A 17,533-nucleotide genomic window follows, 5' to 3' on the forward strand; every position below is an offset into this window, starting at 1 on the left:
CCCAAAACACGTCATCTCGGATCCTCCTGATTCACTAACGGTGCTTCTAGGTACTTCAAGCACCGGTCACCGTTCTCGTCGAACCCGTCGCTTGCGACGAAGGGCTCGACGAGTAAATTAACCCTCAGACACAGCCCACTGAGTTTCTCGCCGGATCTTCTCAGTGGGTCGCGTTTCCGATCCGGTGGTAGATTCTGCGAAGCACGGCTCTTGCTAGGGTTCGTGTTAGCAACGTCGTCAGGTTTGAGCCCCGTGAGCTCACCTACTAGTTAAGGTTACGCTGGAATAGCCTCTCAAGGCTACCAGCTTAGGTAGGAAAAAAAAAAACAAAAATAAAAATAATGTTGTTTTTGTTTCAAAATTAACGACAGTTTGTTCTAACAAACAACATAATCTATGAGCGTGTCTATTTTTCTAAATAACTTAAGAAAAGTCAAAATTCTACCAAACAAGCAAATTAGGATAATGAGTCGCATTCGGTTACATGTCCTTACGGATCCATCAGATTCGATAACCCTTGCATTAGACGCCTTCCGTTCTAAAGCTAGGAGCAGGCTTACGGACCCCGGTAACCCTACTCGTCGAACTCGGCAAAGAGTTCGACGTGCAACCTAAACCATGCATCAGCTCGCTGTGTTTCTCGCCGGATCTTCTCAGCGGGTCGCGATTCCGATCCGGTAGTAGATTCATTCGCGAAGCAGTTGCTCTTGAGTTGTTAGGTCTCCTTTGGAGGCGCTTAGCAAACCCCACCCCTCCTGGCTGAGTCCGTGCTCGCCCACTTGTCCTGGTGAAACTGGAAATGTCTCTGGGCCATCATTCATAAAAAAAGCATTCGGTCATAAACTCGTTTTTATTGTACTTGAAGTGGAAACTTTAACGTCAAAATATATAGACATCCGAGTAGAGGTTAACTATGTGTGAGAAATGATTTTTTTATCCTACCTACGCCGAAAGTTCGGTTTTCCTCCCGCTGTACAAGGAAGAAAGTCTAACTTTCCTCCCTGGGTACTGACAAGTGCGCATGCACGTTAGTGTCTACGTCTGCTCTCACGCATCTAAAATTCTCCGCCATTGTTGTGCTCGGGTAATTTGCAATATTGTGTTTAGTGTAAAAGTGAAATAAACAAAAGGCAATAAAATTTAATACTGAAGTATTAAACAAAGATGAGTTCATCAGACAGTTCTTATTCAATTAGTGCCTAGTAGTTTATATAAAAATTAAAAAAGACAGTTAAATAGTGTTTTTTATGAGTGCCCTTCGGCTCGGGTGGCAATTTTACATGCGGGAGGAAATGTCCAACTTTTCTCAATTGGTGTAAAATGTACTATTGAGTTGTAGGCAGACTCGATGATTTTAGCGATCAAAAGAGTTAGGTATGCGATAATTTTTATGAACTTTAATTGCCAATATCAAATAATCAATGCACTATTTTTGCATTCGTTAGTTAAATTGGATAGCATAGTTTTTGTGTGTTTTATGTAGTGCACGGTCGACAATGGAAGTGACCGTATTTTTTGCATCGTTTTTGGCAAATTGTTTTTTAGTGCGTTTTGTTTTATTATATTGATTAAATAATATAATGTTTGTACGCGATATAATTATTTAAAATAATTAATTGTTACAGATTACTGTAGTCCGTTCAGGAATTTCACCCGTCCATGATTTCCAAGAGAAAGCTAATGCCAAAATTAGCGTAAGTAGCGAAAGATTAATATTCAACTCTCCGCACAATGTCTTAAAACATTTAGATAATACAATTTCCAAAGCTACAAAAAATGTAACACAAAACCCACAAATGGAGGAAAATCTCTATCAGATATCAAAGGATTTGGTTTCTGCTATTTTAACGAAGCTAGAAGTGCAGGACAAGATTACGAGGATTACAAGAGAAGCACTAGAGGCCTCCGGTAAAAATAAAGGGGTAACTGCAATAGAGACTAGACGCATCCTTGATTATATATCTAGAACATTGTCTGGACAAATTCTAAGTTTGACTAGAGCTTCGACAGAACCAGAGCTTCATCGTCTTGTTTACGGACTGGCTCAAATAGCAGCTGAAGTTTCAATAGTGTCGGCTCTAAAAGATATTACTTATGCTACTGCTTTATCTAAAAAGCAATCAGTAGATTTGTCACTAAGAAAAAAAAGATCATTGAAAGACGCACCTGAAAAATTAACAGCCACAACACCGAGTTCAGTTTCTCAAATTGTACCTACGGTGTATAATGCGATTCTTAACAAGTCACTTGATATTTCTCTCAAACATACTGGTTCTCAACTTGCATCATTGAGACAAAAAATGTCCGATATACCCAATTCACCGTATTCAGTAATATCTCGAAACGAAAAAAAAGCGCTACATATTTTGGATGTGAAGCATAGTGCTCCTACTTCTGTTAAAGGATTTTTAAATCAAACAGTTTTAGATTTGGAAAATAACAATGGAGATATTAATGATACAGAAGTTATAATGTTGGATAAAAAGATAAATTCAACCCATTACGAGCCAGCCGATGTTCAGACATTAGATGCACAAGAAATCAGCGCACCAGTGCTGACCGACGAATTTTTAGGTCCAAATGAAAACATATATAAACCGGCGTTGACTCCGGATGTTGTAGGTGAAATGGAAATCGAGCAACCAGAGTTTGAGGATGAAGCTGCTAGTGAAAAGAAAATGAAGCAAAAATTAGAAAAACTAGAAATCAAAGCTAAAAAAGCTATTGTTTATGCCGGTGACGTAGCATACTTAGCCGCAGCTAGTGTGGTTGCGTTAAGACGTGCACTGACCGCTTCAATTGAAGTTCAAATGTCTGTTCGTTTTGCTAAAAATGGAATGACAAATCATCAAGATCTGATGATGAATTTAGCTAAGACTGCAGCTCAGCAAGCGGGTAAAGAAGCCAAAAGTGCAGCGTCTAAATCGTTGGCTTGTGAACGTGTGATCAAGCTAGCGTTGAAATATACATCGCAATCTCTTGGAGCTAATTTAAACCACGTGGCCAACAGGATTGTGATGGATACATTGTCATTAGCAACATTAGCGAAATCTATGGCGTTTGTTTCCTCTGAAATTGCCATAAATTCTTTGTATCAGGCGACCGACGTAAAACCGCCATCATAATGTTCTGAAATATTGTTTTTCATAAATAATAAAATTCCGAAATATTCTTATTTGTTTGAAATCTCACAGATTATGAATTAAGTAGGTTTCTTAAAATCTTTACGACTTAATCTATTATATTATTATTTTAATAATTAATTACGACGTTTTATATATTTTAGAGTTTTCGAGGCTACCTTTCGGGTTACAGTTTGTACCATAAGTATCTTTTAAATGAATTGACTCGTTTTACTGAATATAAAAGACATTACCGTTTATTAAATTGCACTATTCAAACGGTTGATTTTTTTATTAACCCTTCGTGTGGGGAGGTCTGTATTTCTATTTGAAAGGTGGAACAGCCGTTACCTAATTGAGATTTCGAGCTTAGGTATTTGCGTTGTAAGGTAGGCTTTGTGAATAGCCTCCGATGTCTACTTCACCAGGAGGACAATGAGCCGATTTTCCTACTTAGGAGAATAAAGTGAAAATTTTACTAAATTTGTCAAGGTTGGCGGAGTAATTCAAATTGCACCGGTAAATGTCTCATACTATGTGGGTCGTAATTACTTTGTATCACTTATTTATGAGCTAGGTTCTCCAATAAGTTTTAAGCGTTGCGCGCCATCTGTGTTAATTTGCTAATAAGCCATTGTTTGCATTTTTCTACAAATCTTCACTAGATGGCGCTAAATTATAATTCAATGTTGTAGCGTTCACGATAGATGTCATTGCGTATTATGTAGATATTAAGTTTTCAAATGGCTATAGTTACAAAGTTGATTGAACGAGCTCATATACCACTTAGTATTAAGTTATGTCTATGGTCTTTGGTAGCCACTTAACAGAATTTGGGCCATCAGTTTGTCAATTTAGAACAATACAAATTTTGCTTTCTTTGTATGTACTATTTCATAGTACTTTGATGAACACAACCAACAAAATGCGACAGGAAATAATTATTACAGACTTTGAAGAACAGGGGCCATTGGCGAGGACGTCACGTACTGTGTTCCATTGAAAGCGGACACAATGAAGAGTTTTTTTATTGTTGTTAATTTTTAGTTGTTTTCCTAATGTGCTATTGAAAATCGGGATTAATATTAAAATATATTCTTGAAAATTAAAGGACAAAAAAAGTTTATTTCTTTATACATAAGTTACCATGCGAATTTTTTATTCGGTTTTATGTCGTAACATCGAACAATATAATATAATAGTGTTAAACATCAATATAAATGCGAAATTCAACTAATGCTATTTGTATTAAATGTACCTACTGGTAAAAACACAGCTGTAACTTTGAATTGAATGCATGAAAACATTACCTAAAACAAATAAAAAATACAAAGATAAAACCATTATAGGAAGAGAGTTGAAATACAACATGATTGTAGGTATTCTGTTTTGATTTGCATTTTTGCAGAACCGCGACACGATTGAAATTTATTTATTTGTATTTATTCGAGAAACTAACCATGTAATAAATGTATTTAATATACTTTATTTATTCAGGATAGGCAAGCAAGAACCAAACAAGTTTCCACGATTAATACAGCACATGAGTGAATAGTGAACAAAAATAAAACTATAAGTACTACTACAGATCAGACCTAAATCTGAAAATGGAAATTTATTTCATTAAAATTAGGTGGGCGTGTTAGTGCAGTGATGAGAATCAACGAAGTTTTACTGCGCAATAAATCTCTGACATTTTGCAGTCATCCTTGGACCGGTTTGTTTTCGATGCCTAGTTGAAAGAAAACACAGTAGCTTCATACGAATATTTAAATATAAATAGATTATACACAGCTAAAGTTATCTATATAAGAATAATCAGCAGGTCCTTGAGTATATACATGTATGTATTCTTAAATATTATACAGTAGAATAATACCTCTTACTGGTGGTAGGACCTCTTGTTAGTCCGCGCGGGTAGGTACCACCACCTTGCCTATTTCTGCCGTGAAGCAGTAATGCGTTTTGGTTTGAAGGGCGGGGCAGCCGTTGTAACTATACTTGAGACCTTAAAACTTATATCTCAAGGTGGGTGGCGCATTTACGTCGTAGTTGTCTATGGGCTCCAGTAACCACTTAACACCAGGTGGGCTGTGAGCTCGTCCACCCATCTAATCAATAAAAAAAAAGAATTCAACTATTAGTTAAAATACAATGATTTTGCTACTGCTACGATAACCATGTGTAACACAAATTAAACACTTTCACAGAATAGAACACAGAACTTTTGGCGCTAGGCAGCGGCTTGGCTCTGCTCCTGGCATTGCTGACCTCCATAACTGACGGTAACCACCCACCATCGGGTAGGCCGTATGCTCGTCTGCCTACATAAATTAGGCTATTACGACCAAAGCTTTGCGTTAATCCTCTTCGAGAACGAGAAAGTATCGAGAGAGGTACTCGAGGTCTCTCTGCATCGTGTGAACATGGAGCCGTAGCCGCATTTACGACAAAAAAAAATCCTACCTAAACTGATGGTCTAGAGACCGTATCAGCGTCACCGAGCTAGTAGGTGAGCTTACGGGGCTCAAACCTGATGACGTTAAACTACAACAACGGTCAGAGGCGGCTTTTTAAATGATACTGAGTGTGCGTTTCACACGGGCGCGATGGAGTTAGACGACGGCGGCTTCGGTATTTTAAATGAACCTTTTACATTTTAAGGGCCAGGCCACGGGTGCTACATGAGCTAGAGATAAGAGACGTCTTTCACAATTTGCTCCTTTTCCTTGATTGTACGACGCACGACCAGTGTACTTACTACTTAGTGCCAGTTTGTTAACGATAGCGTAAAAGTTAACTCAATTTTGTATGCAGTTGGAACAGCAGCAAACGTAGGCAAACGTTCCAACTCCATACAAATTTGAGTTAACTTTTACGCTATCGAGTGCGTTAAAAAGCTCGCACTAAGCACACATACGTCTATGGTTGCCTTTTAAATTTTGCATGCATTCATTATTTTTAGTTGTCTTCTTCCTATACAAAACGTATGTGTTAAAATTTTATGATTATGTAAAAACTGTATCTAAGTCTTCTACTATACAACTTGCGCTTAATGTGGACAACACTGATTGCATTTAGATCATAAGCTTGTTCTAAATAAATTATTCTTGTTCTGGTATGCTGAGAAAGACGCATGGAGGCATTGAAACAAACTAAATAAACATACAGAGTTGATAGTTCGCTATAATGACCGCACTGCAAGTTTTTCAGACTATACTCGGTTGAATCGCAAAAAAATGTAACGGGTCATTGCTCTAACCGTCGTTTGTGCATTTGTAGGTTTGTTTACTAAAAACATGTTTACTCTATCTAGGGTTTTGTTATTCAAAATTTTATTGCGTAGTTGGGTATACGAGCTTGCGATCCGTTTAGTGGTAGTAACGGGAACCCGTGGACAGTAGGTACTACGTGAATGCCGCATTTTATACTGGTGGTAGGACCTCTTGTGAGTCCGCACGGGTAAGTACCACCTACCTACCACCATTACGCCTATTTCAGACGTGAAGCAGTAATGCGTTTCGCTTTGAAGGATGGGGCAGCCGTTGTAACTATACTGAGACCTTAGAACTTATATCTCGAGGTGAGTGGCGCATTTACGTTGGAGATGTCTATGGGCACCAGTAACCACTGAACACCAGGTGGGCTGTGAGCTCGTCCATCCATCAAAGCAATAAAAAAATTTGAGACATTGAAACATGAGGTCGAAGCTCAATTGTGTTGTATCACGGCTGTCCTGCCTTTCAGAATGGAACCCATGACAGCTTCACTAGAGAAATAGGCAGGATCGTGGTATGTACCTACCCGCGCGGACTCACAATACCCAATAAATGTCTAGTCAGCAATTGCAGTACTCTGATAAAATAACAAAATACCTTAATTTAACCTAGGTTAATAAATATGATATTCGCCTTTTTTCTATTTTAATACGCTTATCAGTTCAAAATTCCGAAGCCTTTACATTACATCTAATCACTGATTGTTTTTGTGCCACATCTGTGACTTTTCCCATGTTGATTGCAATTTGTTATCTAGCAGTAAAGATATCACGTACATATTGAAGATAAAACGTACAGAAATCGAAATTTCGGCGCAGCAGGAAATGTCGAACGAAATTCCGTTGCTCAATGCTGTTAGACTTTGGACCCACAGATCATTAACATTATAAGTTGTGCAAGACGCAACGCACGCTGTGAGAATGTTCGTGAACAATTTCTTTAAAGTTGCAATGATTCATTTAATATTTGATTTCGTTTATAATGATTTTGATCGTTGATTTAGTACTAAGAGATTAAGCATTAAGAAACTTCTAAATTTTTTTCTTCATATTATTACGTATTTACCTATGTAATTGCCGTTTAGTATATAATATGGAAAGCTTAAGGAATTTTTTACAACATTATTAAAAGAGCTTTTTTATCATACCTATGCTTATAGCCTTGAGAGGCCACTTCAGCTTCATCCTAACGTGTAGGTGAGATCACGGGGCTCAAACCGGAATGTCATGGATGCATCCAGGGTCACACCCAGGTACTTGACCTTCCTAGCCCAGGGTATGAGTTGGCCGAAGAGGGTGATCGGGGTGTGAGATTCCTGCTCAAACCAATTATGAGTCGTGGGTTCCTTTGTACTGTTCATTCCATACATTAATGTTGTAAGCGATTTGTGCAGTATTACTACCGCAATGTAACTCGTATTCTTTATTTACTCGTATTTTTATCGTGTCCAAATTGATAAAAAAGATACAAATGTAATCAACAAAAAATATTATTCAATAAATCAATGACTGAATATGAAGATTCATTTGAATTTAGAATTGTCAGCTATACATAAATTACGTTTCAAATGGCCAGTTTTGTAAAACGGAAACTTCATGGGTAAGACCTATTATTATCACTCACATTAAATAAAAAATCGGGATATGTACATTCTTAATTTTAACTTGGGTGATTTAAAATTTTGTTACATTGTCAATTTGAAAGAAGAAACATTCCATTTAATTTTAAAAAGAACTATAAATACTTTCAAAAGGATTGCAGTTTATAAAATCAGTGTATTGCGTGAACAAAGAAGTTCATTAGAGTGAAATCGTTAGATCATTGCAGTCAAGGGTTTAGATGACGTGTAATTTCAACTTTTCGACCCATTCTGAACTCAACTTATTTTGAAGACTTTTTGAAGTTACTTGAAGTTAAGCTGAGTTAAGAAGTTAAGTTTTGAAGTTATGAAAAACAAATTAATATATGTATCCATTCGATGTTCCCGTATTGTACCTACCTAATTTTTATAGTCTTTATAATATATCTTTAAATAATGTAAACAGTTTTGACTGTTTAGTCTCGCTTTATTTATTGTTTTTTTACAGTATATTATATTTATTCCTTTTTATATAGGAAAAAGTCCTAATTACCATAACAATAAAAAGTTGTATGCCATTATTGAGTTTGTTTATAAAAAAAATGCAATTTAAATGTTTTCTATTTTTAATGAGACATGATGCCTTAGTTTAAACTATATAGGTACGTTTACGATTACTTCAACCTATAGGTATCGGAGCAGAGTTTGTTACATAGCATCGTTTTAGCTTAACATATTATCACATTTAATATTTGCTGATTGTTAACTGATATGGTTATTTTATGAGGGATTTATCACTCGATATTATGTGGTTATTTTTGCGAAACAAGTGATCGAAACACTTTTAAAAGTATACATTGTATTGGCGTCGCTTTCATTTATTATTGTGGTTTGCAGATCGTTTGTCAATACGAATCGTCTTGAAGTGCCTACGTCGTTATTGGACTTTAGACGACCTTGTTTGAACTCGTGAGAGCTGGTTAAATCCGGTTCTCAACAACATTTTTGCACAAAGTAAAAATTGTTTGAAAAAAACAAGTGATAATTAGGTCTGCTTCATTTAAAAAGTACCTTCTGGAAAGGGCCCCTTTAAATTCGGAGTTTTTTATTTGTTCCAGCTTACATAATTATTGGCTTATTGCAATGCAATGCATTCAGTAACATAAACCATATTTTTTTGTAAGTTTTTGGGATACGATCTGTCCAATTTTATTTTACTGAAAATATCGCATACTCCAGCTATACTATCCGAGTCAGGATGAGATGGCACACCATCGTGAGGACCAAGGTTATGGATGCAGATGGTCACGGCCCTCAGCCTTGAGGAACACCGTTGGCGGAGGTTGAATTATATAATACTACATTCCTTATATACTATACTAGCGGTCCGTTCCGGCTCCGCTCGGGTCTTTAACATAAAATTCTACGACGTTGTTTTATTGTTTTAAATAAAAGAACACTTATTGCAACATTTTTAACAATTTTAACATTTTTAATTTTTTTCCCTTTTTTTAATAATTATTATTATATATAATACATTATGTATTAATTGTATGTATATTTACGGATATATGTATGTATGTATGTATGTGTACATATATGCATATGTATTTCACTGGATTGGCACACCGCGCGTAGTTCGTTTCCAAATGATTCTTGTCCACCTGATGGTTGTCTGGAAGAGATCGCTCTTAGCGATAAGACTGCCAATTGTAATTTTTGTGTTTAATGTATCGCACTGTTTATTTGTTTTTTGGTGTACAATAAAGAATACTCTCTCTCTCTCTCTCTCTCTCTCTCTCTCTATTGCGGCATAGCTATAATGATTAAAAAACATCTGCTGTCGCGACATTTTTCGAAAATAATAATGTGTTCTACAAAGTCGTACGTAGTACATTATTTTGTTCTATCATCAATAGTTTTCGCAGGGCACGCGATGTAAAGAATATTTTAGGTCATTCCGATAGAGGCACCCGTCACCTGCGGACGTGCTCATCGTCCACTCGATCGCCCGGTCTTTGTTCGCCCGGCTTTTGTTAGCCCGGCCATTGTTCGCGCGGCCTGTGTTCGTGATACATCTACCGACCAAGTGTGTTTCCTGGAAGCTTTTATTTGTTTTGTTTTAGTTATTTTTGTGTTCGTGGAACATTTGCCGACAAAGTGTTTTCCTGCAAGTATTTATTTGTTTTGTTTCTTTTTGTAATTTCTGTTTTGTTGTGCTTTTTCTTTGTCCTGTAGTAATCGCGCCGCATTGCCACCTGTGTTCAATAGAACCGCTCAGGTCCGAGAAGTTGGGGCCTCGCCGCAAGGCGAGTGTTTCAAGACCCGGGGCCGCCCCACCTGGGTACTCAGCGATCATGGACGCTGTATTCGCGGAATTCCTCCGACTTTGCCACCCACAGCTCGCCTCAGAGTTTCTGGCCTCCAAGGCCAATCACACTGCGAGCCCTCTCGAGGACTCCGAAGCGCTCGCTGCTCCTGCGTCGCCTGTACCTGCGTGCAGAGCTTCTGCATTGAGCACCGCAGCCTCTGTCGTGCCTGCCGCTCCCGTGTCGCCTATACTGGCGAGAAAAGCTGCTGCGTCGTCCGCCGTGACCATCGTTTCAGCTGAGCGATCATCCGCGGCCTCCGTCGCGCCCTCTAAAACACCTACACTTGCTCGTAGGTCGCCTGCACCCGCCTCCTCGTGCTCCGACTCTGACTCGGACATGGAGGTCGACCTCGCCCCCGCCTCATCGACGGATGGATTCACCCTGGTACATAAGGGTAAGAAGCGTGCCGCGGAGTCTCGAGCTCCCGCGGCCGCTAAAATTAGCAAAGCCGTGAACGCGTCGCGCCCCCGCCCTCAGACTCCCGTTGCGCCCCCAGCCCGTGCCACTCCGTCGCCGCGTCCGGTGGCACAAAATAAAACCCAGACCCCTCCCCCGGTTATCCTTCAGGAGAAGGCAGCTTGGGATCGAGTTTGCCTGGCCCTTAAGGCCAAAAATATAAATTTCACGAATGCCCGTAACCTCGCGAACGGCATTCAAATTAAGGTTCAAACACCTGACGACCATAGGGCCCTCTCTTCTTACCTCCGTAAGGAACGTATAAGTTTCCATACTTATACGCTCCAGGAGGAGCGCGAACTCCGCGTTGTAATACGCGGAATCCCTAAAGAGTTAGATGTAGAGCTCGTCAAGGCCGATCTGTTAGAACAGGGCTTTCCAGTGAATTCTGTGCACCGTATGCACACCGGTCGCGGTAGGGAGCCATATAATATGGTTCTAGTCACCCTCCAGCCTACCCCCGAGGGTAAGAAAATCTTCAACACACAGACCGTCTGTAGGCTCTCCGGTATCGCCATCGAAGCCCCCCATAAAAAAGGCACTCCTAGCCAGTGCCATAACTGTCAATTGTATGGGCACTCTTCCCGTAACTGTCACGCGCGCCCCCGATGTGTTAAGTGTTTGGGCGATCACGCCACGGCCCTCTGCGCACGCGACCAAAAAACCGCGATGGAACCGCCTAGCTGCGTCCTGTGTCGAACACAGGGTCACCCCGCGAATTACCGTGGTTGCCCCCGAGCCCCTAAAATAAATCGCCGCGTCGCCCGCCAAAACCGCCTCCGAGCTTCCGGCCCAGACATCAAAGCCTCGGCACCCTCTGCGTCGCAGGCTAAGCCAGCGTTCGTTCCGGCGGCGGTGCCCAGTGTCTCGGCCTGGGCAAAACCGCTGCCGTACACGAACACGGCTACAACTCCCTCCTCCGCGATTCGTCCCGCCCCCGCGACTCGTCCCTCTCCCGCGACTTGCCCTCCGACCGCGTCCGAAAATCTCGCTTTAGCGATCGACTTCTTTCAGTCGATCAACTTTGAGCGCGTTAACGCTTTGGGCGACGCCATTCGCGCTGCCTCCACTGCACAACACTTTATCGCCGTTGTGCAAGAATACGCCGACGTATACGCGTCATTAAATACGTACGTCCTCCCCTCACTCCGCCGGTAATCAATGGCGTATATAAGTAGAATAAAGCCCCTATCCGTAACGATAGGATTTTTTAACGCTTACGGTCTCGCAAATCAACGTGATCAGGTTTCTGACTTTTTGCGTGACCATCAAATTGATATCTTTTTAGTGCAGGAGACCCTACTTAAGCCCGCGCGCCGTGACCCTAAAATCGCGAACTATAACATGGTCAGGAACGACAGGCTCTCTGCCCGTGGTGGTGGTACCGTCATTTACTATAGAAGAGCCCTGCATTGCGTCCCGCTCGATCCTCCCGCGCTCGCTAATATCGAAGCATCAGTGTGCCGAATCTCACTGACGGGACACGCGCCGATCGTTATCGCGTCCGTTTATCTTCCACCGGATAAGATCGTTCTAAGCAGTGATATCGAGGCGCTGCTCGGTATGGGGAGCTCTGTCATTCTGGCGGGCGACCTAAATTGTAAACACATCAGGTGGAACTCACACACCACAACCCCGAATGGCAGGCGGCTTGACGCGTTAGTCGATGATTTCGCCTTCGATATCGTCGCTCCGCTAACCCCGACTCACTACCCGCTAAACATCGCGCATCGCCCGGATATACTCGACATAGCGTTATTAAAAAACGTAACTCTGCGCTTACACTCGATCGAAGTAGTTTCAGAGTTAGATTCAGACCACCGTCCCGTCGTTATGAAGCTCGGTCGCGCTCCCGATTCCGTTCCCGTCACGAGGACTGTGGTGGATTGGCACACGCTGGGCATCAGCCTGGCTGAATCTGATCCACCATGGCTCCCGTTTAACCAGGACTCTATCCCGTCTCCTCAGGATACCGCTGAAGCCATAGACATCTTAACGTCACACATCACCTCGACATTAGATAGGTCATCGAAACAAGTTGTAGCGGAGGACTTCCTTCACCGCTTCAAATTGTCCGACGATATTAGGGAACTCCTTAGAGCTAAGAACGCCTCGATACGCGCCTACGACAGGTATCCTACCGCGGAAAATCGTATTCGAATGCGTGCCCTACAACGCGACGTAAAGTCTCGCATCGCCGAAGTCCGAGATGCCAGATGGTCTGATTTCTTAGAAGGATTTGTGCCCTCCCAAAGGTCTTACTACCGCTTAGCTCGTACTCTCAAATCGGATACGGTAGTAACTATGCCCCCCCTCGTAGGCCCCTCAGGCCGACTCGCGGCGTTCGATGATGACGAAAAAGCAGAGCTGCTGGCCGATACATTGCAAACCCAGTGCACGCCCAGCACTCAATCCATGGACCCTGTTCATGTAGAATTAGTAGACAGTGAGGTAGAACGCAGAGCCTCCTTGCCACCATCGGATGCGTTACCACCCGTCACCCCGATAAAAGTTAAAGACTTGATCAAAGACCTACGTCCTCGCAAGGCTCCCGGTTCCGACGGTATATCTAACCGCGTTATTAAACTTCTACCCGTCCAACTCATCGTGATGTTGGCATCTATTTTCAATGCCGCTATGGCGAACTGTATCTTTCCCGCGGTGTGGAAAGAAGCGGACGTTATCGGTATACATAAACCCGGTAAACCAAAAAATCATCCGACGAGCTACCGCCCGATTAGCCTCCTCATGTCTCTAGGCAAACTGTATGAGCGTCTGCTCTACAAACGCCTCAGAGACTTCGTCTCATCCAAGGGCATTCTCATCGATGAACAATTCGGATTCCGTACAAATCACTCATGCGTTCAACAGGTGCACCGCCTCACGGAGCACATTCTTGTGGGGCTTAATCGACCAAAACCGTTATACACGGGAGCTCTCTTCTTCGACGTCGCAAAAGCGTTCGACAAAGTCTGGCACAATGGTTTGATTTTCAAACTATTCAACATGGGCGTGCCGGATAGTCTCGTGCTCATCATACGGGACTTCTTGTCGAACCGCTCTTTTCGATATCGAGTCGAGGGAACCCGCTCCTCCCCACGACCTCTCACAGCTGGAGTCCCGCAAGGCTCTGTCCTCTCACCCCTCCTATTTAGCTTATTCGTCAACGATATTCCCCGGTCGCCGCCGACCCATTTAGCTTTATTCGCCGACGACACGACTGTTTACTATTCTAGTAGAAATAAGTCCCTAATCGCGAAGAAGCTTCAGAGCGCAGCCCTAGCCCTAGGACAGTGGTTCCGAAAATGGCGCATAGACATCAACCCAGCGAAAAGTACTGCGGTGCTATTTCAGAGGGGAAGCTCCACACGGATTTCCTCCCGGATTAGGAGGAGGAATCTCACACCCCCGATTACTCTCTTTAGACAACCCATACCCTGGGCCAGGAAGGTCAAGTACCTGGGCGTTACCCTGGATGCATCGATGACATTCCGCCCGCATATAAAATCAGTCCGTGACCGTGCCGCGTTTATTCTCGGTAGACTCTACCCCATGATCTGTAAGCGGAGTAAAATGTCCCTTCGGAACAAGGTGACACTTTACAAAACTTGCATAAGGCCCGTCATGACTTACGCGAGTGTGGTGTTCGCTCACGCGGCCCGCACACACATAGACACCCTCCAATCCCTACAATCCCGCTTTTGCAGGTTAGCTGTCGGGGCTCCGTGGTTCGTGAGGAACGTTGACCTACACGACGACCTGGGCCTCGAATCAATTCGGAAATACATGAAGTCAGCGTCGGAACGATACTTCGATAAGGCTATGCGTCATGATAATCGCCTTATCGTTGCCGCCGCTGACTACTCCCCGAATCCTGATCATGCAGGAGCCAGTCACCGTCGACGCCCTAGACACGTCCTTACGGATCCATCAGATCCAATAACCTTTGCATTAGATGCCTTCAGCTCTAATACTAGGGGCAGGCTTAGGGACCCCGGTAACCGTACTCGTCGAACTCGACAAAGAGGTCGACGTGCAACCTAACCCATGCATCAGCCCGCTGAGTTTCTCGCCGGATCTTCTCAGCGGGTCGCGATTCCGATCCGGTAGTAGATTCATTCGCGAAACAATTGCTCTTGAGTTGTTAGGTCTCCTTCGGAGGCGCTCGGGCAGTTGTTAGCAAATCCCACCCCTCTTGGCTGAGCCTTTGCTCGCCCACCTGTCCTGGTGAAACTGGAAAGGCCTTCGGGCCACCAGTAAACTTTCAATCATAAAAAAAAAAAATATATTTTAGGTATTTTTTTTACACCTTTGGTTATATTATTGGAGTCTCAGTTAGGATCCCTAATTTTTTTCAAATAAGATTATAGCCTATGTCACTCGGGAATAGTATAGCTTCCAAACAGTGATAGAATTTTTCAAATCTGTTCAGTAGTTTCGGAGCCTATTCAATACAAACAAACAAACAAATCTTTCCTCTTTATGATATTAGTATAGATGTGTAGTTATATTTGCTGAAAATGTTTCGCAGTCGTATAGGTACGAACGTGATGATAGTGAAGAAAATTTTCGTTTATGCAATAAACATGCTTCATATTTTGCGAGCCACATCTATGTTGAAAAAAAAACTTTTATATATTTAATCTATACTAATATACCTAGTCAGGTCATAAGTATTGTCACACAGTAAAAACTTTTCTTTTAGAATGCTGGCCACAAAAAAGTTTATTGAACCCGAATTTCGAATTGTTCATGAAAATAAAAATAGTATACGTTTAGAATTTTACTCATTTTTAAATATGGAGTGGACGCTTAAAGAAGACCGTGTTGCAGTTATTGCGTTGCATCGTTGCGGTTACGCGCCAATTCAAATTTTTAACATACTGAAAAATTTGAATATAACCAAAAGATTCGTTTATCGTACCATCAAACGATACAATGAAGACTCTAGTGTAGATGACAGGTCAAGAAGTGGTCGCCCTCGGTCTGTTAGGACTCCAACAGTGATAAAAGCTGTGAAGGCGCGAATTCAAAGAAATCCCAAACATAAGCAAAAACTGTTGGCCCTTCAGATGGGGTTAAGCAGAACCACGGTGAAAAGGGTGTTAAATGAAGACTTAGGGCTTCGGGCATATCAAAGAGAAACAGGAAATCGTTTGAATGCTCGTCTAATGGACCTGAGACTGAAGAGATGCCGCGCTTTGTTGAAGCGGTACGCGGGAAAAAAATATCGAGAAATTCTTTTTTCGGATGAAAAATTTTTTACCGTAGAAGAGAGCTACAACAAAAAAAATGATAAGGTGTACGCACACAGTAATGAAGAAGCGAGCAACCGTATTCCGCGTGTCCAACGAGGTCATTTTCCATCCTCGCTCATGGTATGGTTGGGAGTTTCTTATTGGGGCTTAACAGAGGTACATTTTTGTGAGAAAGGTGTAAAAACGAATGCAGTTGTGTATCAAAATACAGTCCTGACGAACCTTGTGGTACCTGTTTCTCATACCATCTTCAATAACAGGCACTGGCTATTCCAACAAGATTCGGCGCCAGTTCATAGAGCGAAGAGCACACAAGACTGGCTGGCGGCGCGTGAAATCGACTTCATCCGGCACGAAGACTGGCCCTCCTCCAGTCCAGATTTGAATCCGTTAGATTACAAGATATGGCAACACTTGGAGGAAAAGGCGTGCTCAAAGCCTCATCCCAATTTGGAGTCACTCAAGACATCCTTGATTAAGGCAGCCGCCGATATTGACATGGAGCTCGTTCGTGCCTGGATAGACGACTGGCCGCGCAGATTGAAAGCCTGTATTCAAAATCACGGAGGTCATTTTGAATAAACTTTAGTGTCATAAGAATCTATGTTTTATTAAGTTCATTTTGGTATATGAATGGTTACATAATGAATAAACTTGTTTCAATTATTTTACATTAAACATGTGACAGAATTTATGACCTGACTATGTATAAATCTACAGTGGTTTTTACGGATTTTCCGTTATAACTACTGAACCATGCATCCGATTATCCGATTGACTTGAAACTTGGTATCCATGTAGAAAATATACGTTCTTAATGGATAAGCTAATATTTATATGAGTGGACTCCCTAATAATAATGACAATAAATAATAATATTAATTTTAAATGCCCAGCGAAGCGGGCGAGTAAGGCTAGTATATTATAATATTAATAAGTCATGTTTTAATGAAAGGCCGCGAAATCTTCAAGGAAATATTTTCAAATAAACGATTTATATGTATTTCGCTTATTTACTTCAATATGCATTACAATATCTATCGATAATTCTAATAGATATAGAGCTGTCGATTAATCTAGAATTGTTTATAGGTGATAAAAATTAATGCACGTGTAACAATTTGACAAGCATCTAGCATAAATGAGTTCTTTTCGCGTCAATAGTAATTTTTGGGCGCGTGTGTGAAATGAAATGTATTACTCGTACTTAATTTTACATTGTCCATAATGTTGTAAGAAGTTCCCAGCAATGTTCCAAATTGTTCAATCTCTAGTTCACCGTGAAGCTCGATTGAAATTAATTTCAAAATTTGTACCGAGCATACCAAGAAACATACAGATAAAAAGGAAAGATAATAAGAACGATCAGAATAATAAATTAAATATTAAACGCCGAGCATTAGTTTTTATGTTGAAAATTGTAATTTAATAACATCAATAACGAAAACCCAATTTTATTTTCATTTAT

At 41.4% G+C, this 17,533-nt stretch overlaps 1 protein-coding gene across 1 annotated transcript; it reads left to right on the plus strand.

The window, feature by feature from the left end:
* Positions 1-1,708: 1,708 nt before the first annotated feature.
* On the plus strand, positions 1,709-3,171 carry LOC114244806 (uncharacterized). Its single transcript, XM_028176716.2, has one exon. The coding sequence runs from the start codon at positions 1,797-1,799 to the stop codon at positions 3,123-3,125; it is 1,329 nt and encodes a 442-aa protein (XP_028032517.2). The 5' UTR covers positions 1,709-1,796; the 3' UTR covers positions 3,126-3,171.
* Positions 3,172-17,533: the final 14,362 nt, after the last annotated feature.

The sequence above is a fragment of the Bombyx mandarina genome, chromosome 19 (assembly GCF_030267445.1).
Source record: "Bombyx mandarina strain Sakado chromosome 19, ASM3026744v2".
NCBI classification, from domain to species: Eukaryota; Metazoa; Arthropoda; class Insecta; order Lepidoptera; family Bombycidae; genus Bombyx; species Bombyx mandarina.